Source organism: Vipera ursinii (genome assembly GCF_947247035.1).
Source record: "Vipera ursinii genome assembly, chromosome: 1".
Classification (NCBI taxonomy): Eukaryota; Metazoa; Chordata; class Lepidosauria; order Squamata; family Viperidae; genus Vipera; species Vipera ursinii.
Genome location: NC_139512.1, coordinates 276,793,479 through 276,810,722, shown reverse-complemented (window position 1 = coordinate 276,810,722; position 17,244 = coordinate 276,793,479). Strand labels below are relative to the sequence as shown.

Genomic DNA, 17,244 nt, shown 5'->3' with positions numbered 1-17,244 from the left:
ATTAAAACACATAATAAACACACTCATTAGGTTTTTTTTTTAACAGCACTATATGGATACGTTTCTCACTCAATACATGGGTATTTTTCAACTTTACAGTCTAAATTATACCTCTAATTTCTTTATAATTTCTCAACCAAGCACAAAGTCAGCAGATACCTAAAGAGTGCTAATTTGAATACAATAATTGACACAATGAAGGTTAGCAAACTCTGCCTTCATTGATGTTATCCTTTGTGTACTGTTTTGAAATTTTACTTTATAAAAGACCCAGCAATAAATTAAGTTTGAAATTCTTTGTCTATCTATCTCACGCATGTCAAACTCGCGACGTCACATGACGTCGCGCGACGTATCAGAACTTTTTCCCATTGCCAAAAATGGGATGGGTGCGGTTTCTTTGTGACGCTCCGGCCCGCGGGCCGGCAGTTTGACACCCCTGATCTATCTGAATGTATATGGCTATCTTAATAAATTAATTCTGGGTGGCTAACAAACCATTAACCCAGAAACATAAATATTAAAACAACAGAAATGACACCAACTGCCTTCAATTAGTGCAGGTTCGAGTCCCACAAGGCTCAAGGTTGACTCAGCCTTCCATCCTTCCGAGGTAGGTAAAATGAGGACCCAGATTGTTGGGGGCAATTAAGCTGACTTTGTAATAATGCCGCTTGGGGGGTGTATGAAAGCCCTAATAAGCAGGCATATACATAGAATGAAGGCTACTGCTAAGCTTGTAAGCCGCCCTGAGTCTTCGGAGAAGGGCGGGATATAAATGGAATTAAAAATAAAAATAAAATAAAAATAAAAATGTGAGATAAATTATTTTGTACAATATTCGTATGTAAGATCTGAAACTGACTATTGTTTCCTGTTTTCTTTATAGAAACAAGAAGCAGTTATGTTTAAGCTGTGATACTGATAAATTCAGTTTAGATAAATTCAAATAAAACGTCAAGATTTATTTCCGATAACATCAGGCAGGCCAGTATCATCTAGATAGAAGCCATAATAGAACCAGAATCAAGCCCTGATTGCTTCAAAATATCTGAACAAGAGACATTAGATATTTCAGAAGGGATCTTATTACATCTCTTCAGGCAAGTATGAATGAATGTCATTCTTCAACCAGCATGTCTCTCTCTATGATTCCAACAGATATTTTTTTATCAGACATTTTCTCTATTCTGTGGAAGAAAGCAGAAGACTTGCCAATTTCATGCTTATTCCTACTGCTTTCTTCATAACTCTCTTTGGCAGGTTACCAGCAGTAGTAATAATTATTATTTATTAAACTTGCAATTCAATGACTCTGGGAGAGACACAACAGACAAATTACAGTAACAGCAATAAAACATTAAAGATAAGACGGCAAGTGCAATAGACCAGATGGAATGAAGCAAGCGGTCTCTCACTAAAGGTCTGGGTAAAGAACCAAGTCTTCACGGCTTCTCTAATAATAACAAAATGGGGGGCCATCCAGATCTTCGGGGAACCTCATATGAACTGAGCAAAGCTCTTGTCAAAATAAGACTGTCCAAAGGCTCTACAGATGCTTTAAGTAAAGCTTTAACCTGGTCACTTGGACTCAAAATCTGAAAGGAACTGTTTCCTTTGGAAGGAAAACTGTTTCCTTTGGAAGGAAACAGTAGAGCTGGAAAAGGTGCAGGAAAAGACAATTTACAACTAATTGAGGTAACTAAGTTAGAAGAGTTCCTATTCAAGGGAAATTGTAACAAGGATCAGCAATCTTATCAAGTGGCACATTTTGTTATTTGATTTCATGGATGCTAAACAAAGAACACATAAACATCCATCCATCATACTATTCTCTTTCAGGATAAACAATATCATACCAGGCACATACATGGACTAAGATGTGATAACCAAAAGAAACGTGACACAAAAATAAGGTTAAAACTAGTTTATAGGACTGCAACTTGCTGTACCCTCTCCTTACCTTTTGTTTCTTGCAAACTATTCTTATTTCCAGTAAATTAATCAGTGCTTCATTGTGCCTTTGTTAATTTAAACTTCACCTCTCATTAGTGCTGTCCAACTTCATTTTTCTCCATCTTCCTCTTAACCCATTCATGTGTATACAGGTTATTCACTTTTGTATCCAATTTACAATTACTTAGCAGCTAAATTACACATGCATTTATGTCTCCAACCATCACACCTCTAACAGCACAATATAATTAATTATTCATTTATCCATAAATATACTCAAATAACCATGCTTGTGTTATATTTGCACAGCTGAACTTTTACCAAAGGATTCAATTTTCATACATGCTGAACTTCCATCATACTTACTGCATTCTGCAACCTTCAATTCCTTATTGTGTAAAACATCCCATAATTCAAGTCTATTAACATTACTTTCTTTAAAATATAATACTTTAGTTCATTTTATTAAACATTTTAAAAGGAAAAAACTCTCAACATTCAAAAATAAGAAAGAAAAAGCACAAAATACATAAGACTGATCACCAAATATCATAACGTTGAGTAAATAGAACACTAGATGATTTTGGACCACTTCCATGTGCTTCAGCACCCCATTTCGATCTTCAGATTTGCTAGGATTTGAATGTTTTACTCTTTGTTTTGATGGTGATTAAGAGTCAAAAAGTTTTCCAGAACTTAATGCAGGCATGTCAAACTCGTGACGTCACGTGATGTCATGTGACATATCGGGACATTTCCCCCATTGCCAGCAATGGGGTGGGTGTGGTTTTGGCATGATGCATCCGGCCGTCTGGCCAGCAGTTTGACATACCTGGCATAATGCATCCATTTCATTCCTTTAAATTATCACAAAAACCATAATGTTGTTAAATCTATTGCAGAACAGAAGAAAGAAATGAAGCTCCACCATCTTAGCCTAATCTACTTAAGCAGGTTTCACTTTTCTAAACCTTCTCCCTCAAAGAATGGACTTCAAGTGGCATTGCTTTTTGAGGGATTAGCTAAATTATTGGTAGATTAAATGAATTCTATTTACAACTGATGAAATGAAAAAGAGTCGTGCTTGTGGAAAAGTTGACTATTGGTCTCCTATAATATTGAAAACAATTAGGATTAATTCTTAGAGAATGATCATATACATCAGGGGTCTTCAAATCTGGCCCTTTTATGACTTGTGGACTTCAACTCCCAGAATTCCTCAGCCAGCATGCCTGGCTGAGGAATTCTGGGAGTTGAAGTCCACAAGTCATAAAAGGGTCAAGTTTGAAGACCCCTGATATACATTAAGAGAACAGCTTTAATTAAAAGACAGACTCCTTCTAGCATTCTCCAGCAGATGTCACCATGAGGCAGCAGTATGTGATGGTAAAATGTCATGGTAAAACAAGTACTGCAGTTTTTTTTAGGCACGTCAAAACAAATCATGAGACAGAAGGCAATGCTTAAAAAGGCTGTATTTTTATTCTTCAACATAAAAGTCATAAACAGTATAAACAGCAAAAATACTAAACATCAATGCAAACAAAAATAATTTGTTCTAAAATAGGTATTCACAGTACTTTTCCATACATAAGCTTCCCTCAAACATCAGGTAAGCCAAGGAAGATATCCCAGTGTTGCAGTGCAGCACTTGAAAGCTTTCAATGAGAGGTGCACTTAGAACAATGACAGGATAACCTTCTACTCCAAATAAACCCAAATGGGTCTATACCACGTGTGACAGTGCAATTTCTTAATGGCAAAGATATTCAAAAAATGCTAGTAAAATAAAATGAGCATTTCTATGGAAATGTGAGCCAATGAATTTTTAAATACTTCTATTCATTTGTGTGAGCTTCACAGCTGGGAAGCAATAATGGCAGGGTAAAGTACTTAACATTGCTGATTTTTTACACTGCAGGGAATGGAATAAGTAAAATACTAAGCTTGTTAAAATGATACACTGCTCTAACCAACATCTATGTTTCTTAAAAATAAATTACATCAAGTTATTACCTAGGCAATAACTAGGTAATTTTATTTTTAAAAATGGCTAGAATTCTATTTTAATATAATGAGGCAAAAGTCATGCCCTTTTTTTTTCTTCTATCTTGATTATCCTTACTAAAGATATAGCCAAATCATACTGCTTGGGATAAAAATAACAATAACCCAAGCTGTATTTAGAAATTCTCACGATGTATCATCCCATACTTTTTATCATGAACTCACCAAGCCAGTTTGGGGATTGTGAACTTTGAGGTGTTTGTTGTATGGAAATGTAAACAATTACATGGGCTTTCTGAGGAAGTTGGCTTCTTTTGTGTTAACTCACTAAATCTTCCCAAATCAGCCACTCCCTGTTATTATATGGAATTAACAGCTATTTGCTGCTGGTAACACCTGTCCATGCAATAATCAACTTTACTATGTGAAGAGAATACAACTCACCTAGTTTTTTGTTTTTTCTTTGGAATGTGCATGCGCTAAGGTAACACATGCAGGATTTTAAATAAATCCTGTGAGGTCAGGCAGAAAAACAGACAGGATCTCTTTACATGAAAGCTGTAAACATTTATGGTTGTCAGATAACTACACACCATGAATAGCTTTCTGTAAAATGGGAAAAAGACGTCTCTGGTTATTAAGATTATTTTCTATACATGCACACAAAAGGAAAAACTTATCGCTACTCAGAAAAAAAAATTACAAAATTGTACACAGTGTAAAGGTTTTTTCTTCCCCGTTAAGTCATCTGGCATTTCTGTAATAATAAAAGATGGCCTTATTCCAATTAAAACATTGTGCTTTTGTTTTTCCTTCTAAAGGTATATTGTCAATGTCTTTTGAGATGCAATCTATTCGTTTCTTCACAATCTGTTTTTTTCAGTGTACTTGCCTGCAGTTATGCTTAAGAATGTATGTGTATACAAAAACACATGCACAGCCACAAAAATAACTGCATTAAACTTTGTCCTGAGAAAAGGGTATTGCAGGTCCTAGGATCTTAAAACTAAGACAAAATTGCAATGGTTTGCAACATTTAAGTTCTTACTATGTTTGTTATCCCTGAGGGAATGTCTTTTCTTTAAGCCATAAGAAATTTCTTAAGAATCAAGCATCAATCACAAATTTAAATTGAAACATACCGTAGTTGTTAATAATGATGGCTGAATGAAAGTTAATGATTACAAACTGTTGAGGGAATTCCCAGTGACCCTTGTTGTCTATCAACAAAGTTAAGAACATGAATATCTTTACCTTTCAAGCTTTCTAGTGAAAGACTCCGCCAATAATCTCAACTATGAGCTCAAAACAAAATCCCTCAAGGAGCAGTGATGGCTCCCCAAATCATTAAGAAGGAAAAAGCCCCCCCCCTTTTCACCAGTTATTTTTTTTGCCCAGTACCTTCTCGTCACCTCCATGCTGTTCTAGATGGTCCCTTTGTGAACATGTTTTTAAATAATGTAAGAAGCAATCTTTGTATGAAAGCCTCTGGTGAATCAAAATCCTTTTGAAAAATGGAAGATTTTGCAATCCAACATCAATTTTAACAAGCAGATCAATTATAGGCATATAGCATCATTAAGTAGATTATATATAAAACTGTATACAAAACAAAACTCAAAACTATCCATAATTGGGTCTTGGAAGTTCCTTTGGCTGCTTAATGATATATAGAAAAAAAGGAATTTGTTGTATTATAATATACTGTTTTGCATTAGCTTTTTATGAAGAGATATGTATACATATTCAAATATACAGATAATGCCATCTCACTGAATACCTACATTTTGTGTGATCACAGGTGGGGATGGGTGGAGAGAAATCTATGTTATGTCACAACGCTATGTTATTTCACACTAAAAAATAAATAATATACAAAAATAAGGTAATCCTCCATAACTGAGCATTGCCAGTTCATTTATTTATTGATTGAAAAAAGTTAATATTGTTTGTTGTACTGTCTTTTACAATGAACAGCACTTTGGTACTCACAAATAGTAAAGCAGCAGCACTGTCTCTCAAATACCAACACTACTGTAACACCCACGGTAATGTGTGGCATGCAATTCCACAATTGTAACCCTTATTGATTTTGCATTCATCCAATGTTAATCTTGTTTCAAATATGAGTAGCGCTGTCATGTCTGGCTACAAAGGAGATATTACAACAAGGAACTTCATAAAACATGGAATATGACACTTATATCATTCGTATTTTAAGAACTATAATAACCAACTTTGTAGTACCAGGATTCCAAACTGCTGGACATTATAAATCACCAAACAAATTTCAACTAAATTGGTTATTTGACAATGTAACCATCAAACCCAAGCCACCAATAAATTTGCTGTAAAACAAATGTAATTGTTACTTCACGGCACAAAAATAATTTGTCCTTTCAATAGGCTTCTTTACATAATAATTTTCAGTGACATATATATGTCAGAGTCCAAAGGCTAATTGCTCTTGGAGTTGGATAAGATCTCTTTAATTGCAGTCATGTTCTATATCGTTTAGACTGAGCTGAGTTTAACAAGGCCACGCACTGAGTCTTCATGCAGTGAATCCTGGCTAACCAGGCTGAGGCTGTGCATGGTACGGCTGTGTGTCAGGGCATATCCAAGGGGCAACATCCCGGGCAGAGCTTCTTCAGGAGTAAGAAATGGATGACTTTCAGGGTCCTCTTTTAATGGTATCATTTCTGACAAGCTTGTTTCTGATGTGAGATTTGGGATGGAAGAAGGTGGCGTTGGTTGTCCCAGTGTCACCATAGCACAGGGAGCACCAAGAGTATTTTTTCCTGGTAAAGGCAGCTCTCCACTACTTAGGCTGGGCTCACTCTGGAGGAGTGGGGTGGCAGCGGCCTGCAAAACGAATTTAGTGCTCTGAATGCACTGATCTTGATCACACTGAAGAATGGAAGGGTACCAAAATAATATATAAGGTATGAGAGATATGGAGATGGAAGGGTACGGACAAAAGAGGAATGGGACATAAAGAGAAAGAAAAAAGTGATTAATTACACTTCCTTGTTAAACTGACCAAGACAGCATGTACAAGATATTGATGAATTCCAGCCAAGTGAAAGTACATAGTATGAAATGCATTTGCTGGATAAAATAATTTGTAAAACATGCTAACTTTCCCCCTACGGTGCATTGTTTACATATCTCTGTGTAGGTCTTGTAGTTTGGCTCTGCAGCCTTAAGGCTACAGTCTCTTTCAAACAACAGCTGAGCAGATTTAATGAGCTTTCAACATACAAATCCTGCAGTTCTCTGTATACATGATAATCTGTACACATTCAAAATTTATGCTTCCATCAGTTTTCTAGCAATGAGACGAGCTCAGCAACATAATAACCCTGCAACTTCATTTGAGTAAAAAGCACATTATAGAATCAGAGGTGACAAGAATCATTTAAGCCACAAAGATGTGTACAATCTCCTGCACAGGGCAGGAACTCAAATGAATAAATGCCATATAGATGCCTGTCTAGAATTTGTTTAACATATTCACTGGCGGGGAGACCACCACCTTCCTGGATAACTGGTTCTTCCGCTGAACTGCTCTTATGTTTTTTCTAATGTTCACTTGGTATCTGCCTTCCTGTCACTTAATCCACTTTTTCATGTCCTGTCCTATGGAAGAAGAAAAAAGATCTTGATCGTTTTCTATGTAACATCATCTCATGTGTTTTAAAAATTCTATCATACACGCCAGACTCATCTTTTTTTCCAGCTAAACATATCTAGTCCTTTCAATCTCTTTTCCATAAGGCTGTTCTTAATCTCCTGATCATTGTCTTTCTTCAAACTTTGAATATTGAATCCTCCTTAAAGTGTATTGTCCAGTACTAGACATAGTAGTTAAGATAGGAACTGGCCAAAATAGAATAAAATGGAACAATTATTTTCCATAACTTGTCAATCAGACTTGTGTTGATACAATCTAAACCCTTCATTTATCTGTTTGCAGTTAATATCATTATTGCAGACACTATTTAGATAAAATGTATTAAAATTATATGCCACACAACTTAATGACTTTTGCGTGATGCACAACAATCAAAGAAATTACTATAAAATAAATAAATTTAAAAGGTTAAGATTAAACACGGCGAGTATGATGAAGAGCCAAATCTTCACAGCTCTTCTAATCAACTACTGTTCCAAAATAATTTTCACAAGTATTGTTAATAAACATTAATTAGAATTAAACTTCTAGCACTTTTTCAGAACTAATGATTTTATTAAAAAGCATAAACTTTCATGAGTTGCAGATAATTTTATCAAATGTAGCTTACAAAAGCTTTTTTCTTTTAATAAAATCTGTTTAAAAATGCTATTCCTTCTGATTTTTGGCTATTGAACATTAACAAACCTCCCCTTCCACAGTAGTGGCCAAAATTATGGAAACCTTTTGGGAAAACTGTATTTTTGGGATTTGGTGGCTAATAACACCACTTTTTTGGAGTAGTACAATAAAATTATGTATCAATGGAAAGATAATTTAATCAAGAATGTAATGCAACCAAGTTTGCTCAATTATCTGTACTGTATTCTATAGCCAAATAACTAGAAAAAGGAAGCACAACTTGCTTAGGTTGATATCATCTGATTGTAGCCAATGAGCATGAGTGTTTAGAGAGCCAATCAGGTGTCATCTTGTTTTGGCAATGAGCCAATCAGATCACAGTAGGATTCAGTTATTGATGTCATGTATTGAAGCCGAAAGGAGGACATTTGTCAGTGTGTTATGTGATCGCTATCAAGTTGGTTGGTTTTTTTTCTTTCATTTAGTGAGCTTACAAAATGTAATAAAATTAAAGTAATGGTGCAAAGAGTTGACTGGTTGCCCACAAAGCGATGTAAAATAGCATTATTACGTGAACAAGGCTACAGTTATAAAGAAATTAGATGAAAATTGGTGGAAATATAACTAAAGGTGACATTTCTACTGTACACTTTTACCAAAACGTTTCCACAATTTTGGCCACTACTGTACAATGTCTAAGTATCCCTCATCCTATACCTAGATTGTTGGGGTCAATATGCTGATCCTGTAAAGCACTATTAAGTATTATATAAGTCTAAGTGCTATTGCTGTAACTGCATTTGATTTTTGTTTTGTAAGTGAAGAAAACTGAACTTGTCTCTGTTGAATGTAAGATTAATTTCAGCTGAACAGGCATACATTTTAAATACACATAGTATGAACAACAGCCATAACATAATTTATCTGATTTCTGTGTAGCACAGTATGAGAATGCAGACTATTATGCTTATTGAATAAGCCATGGTTAAGCAATCTTAACATATTTCATGAGCCAGGGCACTGGGCTGTATCTAACATTTATACAAGATGTCAGAAATTGTAAAAACTTTCTTCACATCCCTACAAAACATTTCAGAGAACTGCAATTTCCTGATATATACAGCACATTCTGTTTAGGTGCAGAATATTCTTGCATAAGTGTTTGAATTTATAAATTTACAATAACTATACTGAATGCCCCCTTCTAATGTGGATAGAGATTACATTGATATTCAGTGTATGCATGGGTTGGTTACTCAGAACATAACCTATGAATGCTGTATTATATTGTTCAAATAAATGAGATTATTGGAAGCATGTTATAATGCACATCAATGTAAGACAAATTCATCACAATATGATATAATAGCCATACAGACTGATGTCAGTTCCACTATTTAATGTCCTTAAAATTATTTTAAAAAGTATACTTTATGTATATTAATGATACAGGACCTATGTTATAAAAATCATTCTATTGTCATTTAGCTAAGTTTTTGGCATTAAAAATGTTTACTTTCATATGGTGTTTAATTTTGCATGCAGTTTATTGGACTTAAGCCTCAAACTAGGAAAGCACTTAAGCTTTATGTAATTCATAAATCATTGTGAAAACATTTAGGCTCCTATAGCTACTTTAATAAAATGCTAGAAATAAAATCTAATTAGACTGAGAATCATCCTGTCCCTTAGTGATGGTTCATATACTTTTTAAAATACATTTAAATTCTGTCAAAATCTTTCCAAAGTGTTGAATATTAGAACTAATGCTCTATTAGTAGATTAACAGACAAATAGTACATACAATGCAAATGAAATGCCAACTATTTTCAAACGAATTTATCCTATATGAAAATTGTTTTTTATTTAAAACATGGACAATTTATGAGCTACTTTATTTGTAATTAACCATTTTAACATTAAAGTTAAATATTAAATATATGTTAGCTGCTTCAGATCCATTGCTTTTTTATAATACTGATATAAAACAGAAACATAGAAATATTTTTAAAGTTATGGTTTTATTTCTTTTTAAAATAACAGCAATAAATAGACTTTTTGAATTCTTACAACACAAAAACATATCTACTAATTGGAATTAAAATCCAAGGAACATCTCTGCAACATCAAAGATAATTCCTTCCATTATACCTTCTGGCTAGGCCTGAGATAAAAAGAAAATTTTATTCTACTATATTTATTAGTTTTTAAAAATAAATTGCAACTAAGCATTAAAAATCAATATGTTTATTTTTCCATGTTGTCTATCTTGCTCAATGATTCACACCACTGGAATTCTACATCAACAAGTATAATTTAATTGAAAGGGACTTGGAAGAAATATGAAAAGTATTATTTGATTACTTTGGAAAAGGGAAATAAGTAAAATGGAATACGTATACAAAAACGAACAGCATTTTGTAGCAAATATTTAATGGATTCCTATAATGTTGCATGAAAGCTACCCCCGTCTCATGCTGTTAGAGAAGCCCTTTTTCTAATACAGAAAAAATGCATAGAAAAATATGCAAAGGATTACAAAAAATTGAGGCAAATGGGACTTATAACAACATATCCATTCTCTATGATAATTAGGTTCACTGAGATAGTAGCAGTTAAGATGGCATTGTGGACTATTCTTGTTGATGCAAATATAATACATGTTTTCTATTAATCAAGTTTAAAAGATTAGGAGCCTGTCAAATTCAATAAACCTGTTTTGATAGCTATTGCTTTAAACCTGTAAATTCTGCCCGCCCAGTTTATACAGTTTTGGTACAGTAACAAGAGATGTAATCGATGGACAACTGCAATAGATACTTTCTGGTGTATCACAGCATTTAGGTATGTGTATGTGTAATGTTTTGTCAGTTGAAAGGGAAGCTTCTTGCAATGGCACTTTTTTTCTCCCACCACCACCAGCATTTTACATTTTTTTAGTCTTCAAGTATTTTGCCATTTACTGTGTTTCCCTGAAAATAAGACCCAGTTTTTTGTTTTGTTTTTTTGGCCTCCAAAAGAGGCACTAGATCTTATTTTCGGACAATGTCTTTTCCACTGTCTCACCTCGTGGTGGTGGCACCGACTGCCCTACCCAGCTGGCCCATTTCTTCTGCAGCTGCTTGCCGCTGCTTGTGTGTGTCGCCCCCGGCCTTTGTTTTGCTGTCAGAGGCCTTCAGGAAAGGAGGCGCCACACGTGTCAATCCAAAGCTCCATTCTGGGCTGCAGAGGCATTTCCTGAAGGCCTCTGATGGTGAAATGGAGGCTGTGGGTGACATGTGCGAGGAGTGGCAGCAAGCAGCCACAGAAGTGGACTGGCGAGGTGAGGCAGTTGTTGGGGCATGGGAGGCCTGGCTGCAACAGTACGTGTGTGCGGGGCATGTGGGGAAGCTCCATCTAGCTTGATTTTTTTAGGTGTGTGCCTCGCTCCAAAACTAGGGCTTATTTTGGGGGTAGGGTTTATATCAAGCCCACCCACCCCAAATCAAGCTAAGGCTTATTTTTGGGGTAAGTCTTATTTTCAGGAAAACACAGTATATTTAAATGTTTTTAAATATTTTCTTTTTCTGGAGTATCTACAGAATGATGTCACAGAAATCATAGTATAAGGATTTGGACTGAATCTGTATTCAGCTTTAATTGAAGAACTATCCCAAATTTGAAACAGAAAACGATGAAAGAGGTCTGTAAGATTGAAGTACTTAAGAAGAGTACAAGCATCACAGGACAGATAAATGAGATACTGACATTTCTAGGACTACATAGTGTTAAAATAATCCCAGTTCCAGGAATTTTTAAAGAAAATACATATAAACACAGCAGTAACAAATATTTCTAAAATATCTGAAATGTTTTCTTGAACATAATAAAAAAGAGGTGAATTAATTATGAAGAGATGGCACAATCCACAATGCTGAATCAAGAATAATCTTCATATTACTGTAGAACAACCGACTCTGGATTGCAGCCTCAAATACTAATGAAAAAATGTTTAGGAAACATGAGTTTTGGTGAGTGAGTGGATTCTCATGGCATATTTTATGGCACAAAAGAACTAGTTAAAGAAATGATGGAGTACTAGCAGTGTACTAGGATGGGGATAAAAGCAAAATATGCTACCAACCTTCAAAAAGGGAAAGGTGATCCTGTCAATTACCACCTGGTTAATCTAACTTCAGTCCCCTATTAAAATAATGGAAATATTGAGAGAAAAAAAAACCATAAAAACCCAAATATTTTTAAACGTTTAGGCAGCGAAGCAATGGGTATTAAAGTAATATTAATGCAGGTTTGATATTCTAATTTTTCAGATTGTACTATAAAGATTTTACATGGAAATTATATAAATGGTTCAAATTATAATAAAAAAGTTTCATATTTCTAGTTTACAAATATATCTGTGGTACAAAAATGATTACAGGTAGTCTTTGCTTACTGACCATAATTGGGACCCCCAAATCTGTTGCTTAGTGAAAAACCACATGATTGCAATGGACTCACAACTTCAGTTCCATTTTAAGTAAATCTCTGTAGTCACTGAGTGAGACATCACACAACAGTGACTTATGATTTCACATCTGTGTTTTCTATTCTGCCAGTTATGAAGCATACAAATGGCAATCGTGTGACCATGGGATGGCTGCGAAAGTGATAAATGAAAGGATTGGTTATAAAACTGTTTTTTTTTTCAACCACTGTAATTTCAAATGGCTGCTAAATGAGGCAGTCAGTAAGCAAAGTCTACCTTCATACTGAATTAAAAACTATGCTAGATCAGTTAGTTGCCTAGTTAATTGCAACAAAGTTAGTATTTCAGGTGGAAAGGGACACTTTAAAGTGCTATTATGGAGATCACTTATTTTCATCATTTATCCATTAGAAAAATAAAGCAATAAGGGCTCATCAAATTTGCAGTGTTTCAACAGATTTAGATACTGAGAACTACGAGAGTAAAGAAGCATTAATAACTAATTTAGAGGAACTAAATTGGAGAGCAGTTTTAAAGGAGCAAAACTCTGAAGTAATAATCTAAACATATATACACTTTGAAATGATCATTATCACCAAATTTTCACATATCACTAGAACATGTTAGACTATTGAATTTTTCTGGAATTTAGTTCCCAGATTTACAAGTTTTAGGATTAAAAATTAACAGTACAATGTTACAATACATATTGACGAACATCATGATGCTAAGGACAGATAGAAAATCACTGTTATTTTAAACCAATTTCCCTATTTTGACTGTTTAACTGAACAAACATACATAGCATTTCTGACAAATAAAACACACTGGGTTACAATTACAGACTTGTTTTCAATATCTCCTGATCTTTACTGGCCCTCAGAAATTGTCCCCAAAGAGCCAGTAAGGTTTAATAAAATGGGGAAACTAAGCAGAACTATGGTGCTGGGGAAGACTCCTGCGAGTTCCTTGGACTGCAAGGCGATCAAACCGCTCAGTCCTAGAGGAGATCAACCCTGACTGCTCTTTAGAAGGCCAGATCCTGAAGCTAAAACTCAAATACTTTGGCCACCTAATGAGAAGGAAGGACTCACTGGAGAAGAGCCTAATGCTGGGAAAGATTGAAAGATTGAGGGCAATAGAAGAAGGGGACGACAGAGAATGAGGTGGCTTGATGGAGTCACTGAAGCAGTAGGCATGAGCTTAAATGGACTCCAGAAGATGGTAGAGGACAGGAAAGCCTGGAGGAACATTGTCCATAGGGTCGCGATGGGTCGGACACGACTTCGCAACTAACAACAACAACATAAAAGTAAGGAAGCAATTACTTACAAAGAATTCTTCCATAATGGGCTTTTATTGTATCATTCCCTAGCTATTTCGTATTTTAATAGGACTATGTATATTATTTTCCTACATCTACCAAAGAAGGAAAAATGTCCTGTTATCTGATGATACCAGAAACCCTCTGCTGTGATCATACAGTAAGGCATCCCTTGAATATTAGTTCTCATTGGGAAGCCTACAATGACAAATCATCATTTTAGTATCATACAAACCACATCTTATTCATTTTTAATTAAATATCCATGTGTGAACATTTAAAGATAAGTTTTAATAAGTTTGTGTTTTTTGGTTAATTTTGGGTTAATATATATTTGAATTTATTTCTTTTTTTAAAGAATCTTTGGAAGTCTTTAAAAGTTTAGTTAGTACTGACTTTATGAGAAATATCTAGAAAGCTCAGAAACTACTGCCCAAATGAAATCAAAAGGCTGTTAACTCTTAGCTTCATCATACGCAGTGTTATGAGAACATCTGCTGATTTCACTGCAAGCCTTTATCTGAACTTACAACTATCAACACAAAAATATACAATTCTATTATTTATCCCAGCAATATTTTACTGGCTAAAACCAGTAATTGACCAATATTAATGAGACTTCATTCAAAATAAAGTCTTAATGCTGATTTCATCTCTATTTTGGGGAGAGGAAAAAAAGAAGAAAAACAATTACATCGCAGATTATACTTTTAGAAAATTTTAGTTTAACCCTGATTAAGTTGCAAGTTAAGGAAATTATTCAGTGATAATACAGCCATACTAAATTGATCTGGTACTGTACTCTTGAGATAGTTGGTACTGAAAGGAGATTTGAGAAGCATACAAAGGAAGAATAGCAAAGAAAAATAGTTTATTGATCAGTCAACTGAAACCAGGTTAGAGTACAGAAAACGTAGATCAGAAAATTAGTGGTAACAATTGAGGGAAGACAGCCCCAAATGACCACACCAAAAGACTAAATTAAGAAGCTGATTTCTGAGTGACTTCAAATTCTTTCTTCAGTTTTCATGTGGGAACCAGTTATAAATGTGAGATTTCTTTACAACATCCAATAAAGGCAAAAAAGTAAAATTATAGCAAGAAAAAAATGCCCAAAGGATATTAAAATAAGATGACACCTGAACTCACTTTTAAGTAACAAATTTATTAACATTCTCTTAGTTTTGTTTGACCTACACACTTCTGTCTAAAAATGCTAATATGCAATCACTACGACAGAAAAATAGAGAAAAAATATTGTTATCAGCATAAGGTTTTTAAAATAAATCCATTCATTTATAGCAAGCAAATATTTTATTTCTCTTATATACACTTACTTACCGGTATACTCAATGACTTTTTGTATTAAATAAAACTATATATATAAAAAACTATGTTATGCATTTAGTAATACTATAAAAGATATTGGTGCTAGAGTCAATAAAATATTTGATATTTAAAATATAACAAATTAATATTGTTGGCAGATATGAAAAATGATCAATGAACTCACCTGAGGAATCACTGATCAAGGGAAAATCCTTATATTAATGTTATGAAACATAAAAATAATTCACATAGCTATAAAAAGGTGTACTATTACTGTACTTCACTTAAATGAAATTTTTTTAAAGGTTTGGGATTCACATTTCTCCTCCTTTTGAACTCTAGAAATAGGAGGAGTAAAAATATACAAGGACTTTGACACAATTTTAATATACCAGAAGAATGCAACTCTAATCAGGATTCTCTTTTTATAAAAACATGAGTTAAAAATTTGCAGTAGTTAAATATAGTGGCTTTCAGAATGATCACAAGAAATTCAAACTATTCTCTTGAAATATTCATAGTGACATGCTGAGCTGTACAGTATAGGAAATCTCAGGTAGCAAGAATTTATGCTGTACAGCCAGTGGCATTTAAGGAAAACAATTAAAAAAAGCAATAAATGCCTTATTGAACATCCAACCATCAAAAACTAGCATTAAGGTACAGAGGTTCCAATGTGACAATTCTCTATTCATCGTGTCAATCTCAGTTTAAATTACTAATTTTTACTTAGTTTTCTTATAGTATTTTTAAAATTTTGCATTAATGCTTATTCAAATTTTGATGTCACAGAAACCCTATTGCAATATATTCATGGAAGATTTTTATTGTAAAGCACTAGGACTCAGCTTAGTGACCTGACTTATTCTCAGAAAAGTAGAAAACAGAAACATTCAGAGTTCTTGATCAACATTATGGGATGGTTCCTACCATATTACTCTGAGACTGTGTGGCCCCATACATTGTAATGCCATTTGAGGGAGCTGCTGGCTGAGGGGTATCTGGTTGGATAAATCCTCTTCGGTCAATTAAACTATAGAATAAATACAAAGTTGCATTACAAATAATTCTTATCAGATAATAATGAAGCTAACTTTAAGACAAACAGTTCCATACAACAACATGCAGAATTTATGGAAGTAACTTGAGTTCAAAAAAGTAAAATGGCTTTTTAGAATACAGTCGCATGTTGAGGTTTAGGGAGAATTGTACATTTCAATGAATTTTTAAGATGGTAAAACCTATACATGGTACAAAATTAAACACATCTTCTTTTTGCAGATTTGCTCTTTATTATTGCCTTATTGATGCAATAATATCCTTTTTATTTATTCGATCTGGGTCTGTTTCTTGCTGTATTACCCAATTTTACCATGGTTTTAAGATACTCCAGCACGGTTTTACTCGCTCTCAGGGGTGCCCCCCCATCCTGGGAGCGACCCGCCTTACCTTTTAATTTACCTCTTGATGACGGGTCCGACTGTTGGGACCCTGAGAGATGGCCGGGCAGAAACAGGGGCCTAAGATATAAATTTAACAAGAGGCCCCTGATTACTTTTTTAGCTAAATTTTTTGTAGGGTTAGGGAGGGGGGAGGGTTGTGGTTGGTTGGAGAGAGGGGGCACTCTGCCAACTGCTGTTCAGACCAGGCCTAGTAGAGATCGCGTTGAGAGGGAGCCGGGGTCGGTCATCTCTGGAGCTCTGGAGCGGGTCGTGGGAATGCCAATTCCCACGACGATAGGGAATGGCTGCAGGTGTAAGATCAGAGGGCCGTATCGACCTCCGGGAGGGCCTCTCCGCTATCTCCAAGCGGTGAGACGCTCCGACCCTCTGCCTTCGACCC

General features: G+C 34.7%; 1 protein-coding gene across 2 annotated transcripts in view; it reads right to left on the bottom strand.

Moving 5' to 3' along the window:
- Positions 1 to 3,419: 3,419 nt before the first annotated feature.
- ZDHHC14 (zDHHC palmitoyltransferase 14) overlaps positions 3,420 to 17,244 on the bottom strand; it is a 57,861-nt gene continuing 44,036 nt past the window's right edge. For both annotated transcript variants that reach the window (XM_083379560.1, XM_083379561.1), the window contains exons 8-9: positions 16,333 to 16,435; positions 3,420 to 6,873 (exon numbers count right to left, since the gene is read on the bottom strand). In XM_083379560.1, the coding sequence (XP_083235686.1) occupies positions 6,478 to 6,873; positions 16,333 to 16,435 (499 nt within the window). In that variant the 3' untranslated portion in view covers positions 3,420 to 6,477. The remainder of the gene's footprint in view (positions 6,874 to 16,332; positions 16,436 to 17,244) is intronic.